The sequence below is a fragment of the Hylaeus volcanicus genome, chromosome 2 (assembly GCF_026283585.1).
Source record: "Hylaeus volcanicus isolate JK05 chromosome 2, UHH_iyHylVolc1.0_haploid, whole genome shotgun sequence".
Lineage (NCBI taxonomy): Eukaryota > Metazoa > Arthropoda > Insecta > Hymenoptera > Colletidae > Hylaeus > Hylaeus volcanicus.
In genome coordinates, this window is record NC_071977.1 from 31,880,287 (window position 1) to 31,886,915 (window position 6,629).

The 6,629-nt window shown below is 42.3% G+C and overlaps 1 protein-coding gene across 7 annotated transcripts in view; it reads right to left on the reverse strand.

The window, feature by feature from the left end:
* Positions 1-82: 82 nt before the first annotated feature.
* LOC128885099 (lethal(2) giant larvae protein homolog 1) overlaps positions 83-6,629 on the reverse strand; it is a 20,666-nt gene continuing 14,119 nt past the window's right edge. For 2 of the 7 annotated variants that reach the window (XM_054138871.1, XM_054138876.1), the window contains exons 7-16: positions 6,238-6,523; positions 5,374-6,130; positions 5,126-5,282; positions 4,897-5,042; positions 4,304-4,820; positions 3,939-4,219; positions 3,491-3,626; positions 3,048-3,247; positions 2,613-2,695; positions 83-2,283 (exon numbers count right to left, since the gene is read on the reverse strand). In XM_054138871.1, coding sequence (XP_053994846.1) covers positions 2,182-2,283; positions 2,613-2,695; positions 3,048-3,247; positions 3,491-3,626; positions 3,939-4,219; positions 4,304-4,820; positions 4,897-5,042; positions 5,126-5,282; positions 5,374-6,130; positions 6,238-6,523 — 2,665 coding nt within the window. In that variant the 3' untranslated portion in view covers positions 83-2,181. Of the gene's footprint in view, positions 2,284-2,612; positions 2,696-3,047; positions 3,266-3,490; positions 3,627-3,938; positions 4,220-4,303; positions 4,821-4,896; positions 5,043-5,125; positions 5,283-5,373; positions 6,131-6,237; positions 6,524-6,629 lie in introns of those variants that run through there. The other 5 variants (XM_054138872.1, XM_054138869.1, XM_054138873.1 and 2 more) reach the window with 4 other exon arrangements.

The window sequence follows — 6,629 nt, forward strand, 5'->3', positions numbered from 1 at the left end:
TTCTTTATATAAGTATCCTGGTAGTTCGGTGTTAGGCGAAGTAACGAATAGGAATTTTCAGGGGCAGTGTTTGGACAGTTCACTGTGTACAATGTGTAATATTTTATCAAGGTAAAAAACCAATAAATTTCACAATAGCAGAAGCACGTTTGTTTTCCATACATTCGTATCTTACTTAACGCGATGACTTCACCTCGTTATTACAGTTTACAATTATAATAAAATCAACATACAGGGTGCTCCAGAAGCACAATACAAGTTACTAGCCCTCCTATCACGTGAAAATGAATTACAAACGTCAGACGCGTGTAAATTTTATCAAAGTACAAATTCATCCGAATTATTGTCCGCCCGAATGAGTCCAGATTCTAAACCTTTAATCAGTGCTTAACTGTTGGAACACCTTGTATAACATTTATTCGCAATTTACCACGTATAAGAGACATACTTCTCGTGAACTGGTCGATTAAAAGGAGTAAAAAGTCGTAAGAATTTACGAAAGTAGAGGAAGATGAAAATCTATCTACAAAGGCCACGCGTTGATTCCATTCACGAACAATAAAATCGACACTTGTTTCAACGCGTGCGTAGTCTCGAGAGACAGACGATAAACGGCGGAAAAACTTTGTTCGGACTCGTATGTGAATGGTATTGATTAAATGCAAAAGAAACGGATACGTCTCTTCCGTGCGTCAGTCTGTCGTTTTCAATACATGTATTTTACGTTATCTTTATACGTAATGCTGTTTCGTAAAAAAAATCGTTAACACGGTATTCATACAAAAAAAAAGAAAAACACGTGAATTTGAATACGAAATTACCAAAAGAAGTTAAGGATTGCGCGTTCGGCTAAGAACAACGTTGAGATCCAAAAGATTGGTGTTCTAACATACAATCCGTACTCTCGTAACACAAATCAAACTACGTAGTACGTGACTACATTAACGATAGACGGTACTAGATTCGTGAAATTTTACGACTTAATCGCGTAAAAAGTAATATGTAGCAATTGTCCTCCACCAAAAATAACTCAGCAGCAGTAGCATCTTTATCTAAAAGATCGAACATACGTGTGGTGCTAAATACATAGTTACTTTCTTCTCCGTGCATTGGATTGATTCCGTTCGACGACGTTTCGATGCTTTTCGATAGAGAAAGTCTCCTTGTACCATGGTCGTTTGTAAACAAAGAAAAGGGGAAAACTTAACGATTAACCAACGACAATAAAAAATATATTTTTAACGGCTCTCTCCTCTACGCCATGGTCATCGATAGTCGCGTCATAAGTTTCCCTTAATCTCTGTAACTTTCCTTAGAACGTAATACTACTTAAGTAGCTATCTCTCTATTCGTTAGGCGTATCGATTTTTTACACAACTTTGTTTTCTTCGACCTATTCCGCGACACGCCCATAACATTCGAAATACTATAGATGGTTTAAGTCGCCTCTTTGTTACTTTTATTATTAAAGAAATACAACGTACCGCAACGCACACGTCGGTTGCGTTACAATATGGCTGTCATGCTCACGAACTGTGATGTATTTTGTGGTTTTCTGTACATACAACAAAGTAAAATTTATTCAATTATCTCAAATTTCACGTTACGAATTATAAAATTTTTTAGACGTCTTATCTATTTTTTTTAAAAAATGTCAAATTCTCGAAAATTATCTTAAAACTGTATATCTTAGGGAATCAATTGACGGATAAAACAGTATACGTCGCAATCTTATTCGACAAAGATTTTCTCGCGCGTGTGTGCAAATAAAATTGATCCTGTTAAAATTACCTAGGCCTAGTCTCACTAAACCACTGAATTTGTATAGTTCTCGAATCTCGTCTGATACAAAATCTTTCGGTTGAGTGAAAAATGCAGTGACAACATTTGATAAAAAGAATAAAATATGTATATCGACGATCTTGGCAGTTGGGCACAACTCAAGCGGTTCGTCCTTTACAATACTCGAAAATGTTTGCTCGCTCTCTTATCGTTTATATGGCTAGCGCTAATGCCGCGTACAAATCTAAATTTTTTAAAGATCTACGATATATAAATTCTACCTATCGCCGCTGTGTACACGTGAGTTCATTAAGTAAAACAGCTAATTATTCGTGGCTCTGATAGTTCAGAGCGATAAAATCGGTGTGATTGGGGGCACGGGTACGATTTGGAATATTCCTAAGAACCAACTTCCTCAGGCCTAGCCAGCGGAGCTTTGGACTTTTCGGTGGTCACTGTGGTTGTTGTCACCTCCAAATTTGCCAAGTCGGCTGCACTAATCTGCAATACGTAAATTTCTTATGAGGACCCATAGGTTAGGGTTGCGTCAACATTTTGCGATAACTATCAAAGACGTCAGATTAGAACGAAGCCTTGCTACACATGTACGAAAGAAAATTGTTAACAAATTACAAGAGGAGGTAATATAACGTAAGAAACCCATTGGATGTGAAATATTCAATATGCTAATGGTGGACAGAACTACACGCGAATCGAGTTGTTTAGTGTGTTAGTAGCGTACAAATATGTCAAGCGTTAATCGTATGGTTAAATATCGAGGTAAGGTCCGACACCAATTATTTGCAATACATTCAGTGCCGTTTGCTGACCTCGACGTTTGGGGGTAGAGTGATGGTAGCGTGTGTCGTTGTTGTCTCGGTACCGCTGCTTATCTCTCTCTCTACCGTAGTGCCTGCGCAATAATAGCAGAAAACAAAACAGTAACGAAAGAAATACAAAATAATAACAGGGGGGAAACGGGAGAAACAAAAATTTACAAAGCGATAAAAGACGAACACAGAATATTAAGCGATCGATGAATTGCGATCTATCGTTAAAATATCGTAAAAATATATCGAGTATTTACAATCTTCAAAAAGTGTAACAATGGTTGACCTAGAAAACATTCAATCAAAAATAATGTTTAAAATTGTGTACAAATAATTGAATTCATTGTTGTCGAAAATCTTATAAACGTAACGGCAATAGTAAACGTGTTAATTAATAATTAGCACAGACGTGGAATTGGTAATGGCTTCACTCACTGTTCATTTGTTGTGTTTCGTTCGTCTGACTTGTTTCAACCTCTCCGTTGGCGGTCGTATTGTTGGTTGTCTGTGAGACAACGGTCGTAGTCTTGACGACGAGGGACTGATTCTGTGTGGAAATTTCCGAGGTTCGCGAAGTTACTTCCATCTTAAGTCCTGCAAGACGACTGTGAAGTTCTTCGGAAGACGTTGCGTTTCTGAAAAGTGAACTGTTACTGCCAAGAAGATGGCCAGTACACGGACAAACATCGATTAGCGGAGCAAAATAAACTTACAAAGCCAGCGTCGGTGTAGAGTTAATTTACTTTTTTCCCAGAGATATTAATCTCACGTTTCGTAAGATTAATTGTGAACACGTAAGCGACACGAAGTGTGTATGTGTGTGTGTATAAAAATAAAAACAATAAGAAGCCAGGCATGGCGATAGCGTCTTCACTTACAGTAAATGGTCCTTCACGCTATCGATCGTGATATCTCCGATAGAACTTAAGTCTTGGCGATCATCTTCCCCGTTTACGTCGTTCGTGCTCGCAGCTGGTCGCAGAGAAGGTTCTTTCGGGGACTCTTCGCCACTGGCTAAAAGATACGTGTTCGAGAATCGGTACTAGAGGGTCTTGTTACGACACAGCGTTCTCCGGTGTTGTTAATAGGCGTAAATTACAATTTAGCAGCTAGCTTCGATTAATAAATCACATAATGATCGTGGCAAAGCAACACTTATATGTATACACACAAGGGTTACAAAATATATCAAGCGCTTACGCATATTTTAGTATTAGCACGTTTAAACATCCTCCTATGATGATTTGTAACCGAACGATAGTCCAATATGTAATGGGAATAAGTTAAAAAAAAAATGTCATTCCTAGGAAGACGCGGTATACTCACTAGAACCCACGACACCGTTTTCTGTGATCATCCTTTGTACCGGAGCCGTTTGATTCCCTTGCGTTTCACTTTCCGTTTCGGGTGTACCCTCGACCACACCTTTTTCCTGGATTTCTTCGTTGTTGACAGTCTCGGGGAACGATCTGGCGTTCGGCGGTAAATTCAGCGCGCAATGCGCTTTCGTTACTTTACTGGCCGATAAAGAAATTCGCTGAAGTTCCGAACTTGAATGCAGATACAAAGCTTCGCCGGCTTTCGTGAACGTTAACGATGATATTCCGCTGAAATTAATAGGAAAACAATAACAATCACGACTTTACGAAAAGAAACGTTGAACGAAACGGTATGGGAAATTGATTACTCACTTAATGTCCTCCCTCTTAATGGCAGCGGCGTTGAGCTGTCTTCTCAATTCCGGAATACTGAGCACTAAACAATCCCCGAGATTGGTCAGACACAGCAAACAGGTTTCTTCGTGCGTCCCCGCGGGTTCTATAGGACACGTAAATTTCGCGAAACCCGTTTTCCGCACACGGGAACCCTCGTGCGCGGTGAGCTTGTATTTACAATACGGTTTCAATGACGGAAGATTGAAGATTTTGAATTGTTCCTCGCTGGCGATCACCACTCTGTGAGGGGACGCCATGTCAGGGCCAGGGCTCACGCCCTTTTCGGCCTCGAATGGTTCTGGCAACGGTACGCTCGACCCGTCTAGAATCGTTATCGCGATTACAGGCGCTCTGTGCTTCAATTGAATCTCTTTTCCTAATGTACACTTTACGTCCTCTTCTGCTCTTCTAACGCCCGCCGGTATCGCTAACGTGAACACGTAAACTGTACCGTTATTGGTGCCCGCCCAAAGCGTTGGCGTGGTGTTTTGCACTGTAACACAGGAACATAATTATAGATAAATATTGATTTTCACATTTTGTCGAATAAATCGGAACGGGATGCTTACTGCTAATGATATAACTCCTGGCAAAATATAAACATCGAACCATCGATCCAAGGGCATCATCCACGGGTCTTGCTTCTACTTGCCTCTCCACGGGTTTTAATTCTACCGGTGAGAGATCCGCGCTCGGAGACGAGGCTACGCTAGTACTATCAAATTTAATTATGAATTATTATCGTCTCTCGTTGGTGTTCCCAAAACATGGAGGAAACGAGATTTGAAAAGTACTCACGTTTCCTTCTTCTTCTCCGGTGCTGTGTTTCTCGTTGGACTCCCGGCGTTCGTTCGACGCTGCGACCTTCCTTTTCTCAATCTTCTGAAAGACTCCCTCAACGACTTCTTGAACGATTTTCTTCTCGAAATAGGCGTATCACCCGACCCGGAAAGATCTATAGCGCATAATACATGGATCGATGTAACAAGTGTTTAACAAATGTTTACTTAACGCGTTCAATGTATGCAAAAGAAACTCGCAATTACCATTCGGATTGAGCGTGCACTTGACACTGACAGCCTTTGCCCTTGTATAATCGAAAACTGCTAAGCCATGAGCCGTGCCAGCAGCGAGTAATCCCCACTCGCTGTGTATAGCCAGCGCGGTGACCGCAGCTGGCGGATATAATTGAAGAAGACTTTGCGGTTGAAAGCCGACTGCGAAAGATATGCTAGCCGTTCTCGCGGGCAGGTTATCGTGACCTTTCCAAACGAATCCATCGCGATCGTCCACGATGTTCATCTTGACGGCTTTGATCTCTTTGTTTACAGCCTCGGACGACACGGTGGCAGTGATCACATGGCCAGCGGTGCCAGCAACCACCAACGTGGACGACAAAGGACAAAGCAAAACTTTCTTCACCGCGAGTCGCGGATCGTCGGAATAGGGGTCGAAAGTTCCAACTTTCCTGAACGGCGGCCATTCGTCCTCGTCGTCCTCCGGCGGTTGCTCCAAAACATCTAGATGCTCGCCGGTAAACAAAATGGACGAGTTATATTTGTACAGGGGCGTCAAGGCAACGTCGGAAGCGTTCCAAAATCTGACGGTTCCGTCCTCGTGACCAGTGAGCAGCAATTCTTTGCCTTTCGGTTTGTCGCTCGCTGGCTTTTGACACATAATTATTCCGCCGTCTATGGGCCACGGCTTATCCGAGTACAGGTGCTCCGTCTGCGCTTTTCCAGCCGCCACTATGGTATCCCAAAGTTCATCGGGGACATTCGGTACGTGCTGCGAACAAGTGACCTACAAAACAGAGAAGCGTTGTAATTTGCAATTGCGAACACGGGGAGAAAACTTTACTCCTAGTGTTAAAGTTTGACGAGCGTCGTGATTTATTCAAAGGCATTTACCGCGCTTGCGTGCAGAGACACTAGATAAGGCAACGCCATCATTTTCCATTCGGGGTTGGTCAAATCGATGGCTACGACCTCTTCCTCGGCCAGCACTACGATCGCTTCGGGATTGTCCAGGGCTTCCTTGCCGTCCTCTTGTTTCGGGAAAACGGTGAAGAAATCGATCACCTTCGATGTGAAGTCGAAAACCACGTGCTTCTCCTTCGTCATGACGGTGATCGTGTGACGATCGCCGTAACTAGCGCGCTGCATTCCCCCCGAAAACAAAAACAGCTCTCCGTGCCTGTGGAACACGTGCTTTAGAAAGTCAGTGGCTCGATATCGTGTCGTAATTATTGACGATGCCGAGGGGAGTCGCACCGGTTAATATTCAGGAGTGTTTATAACCA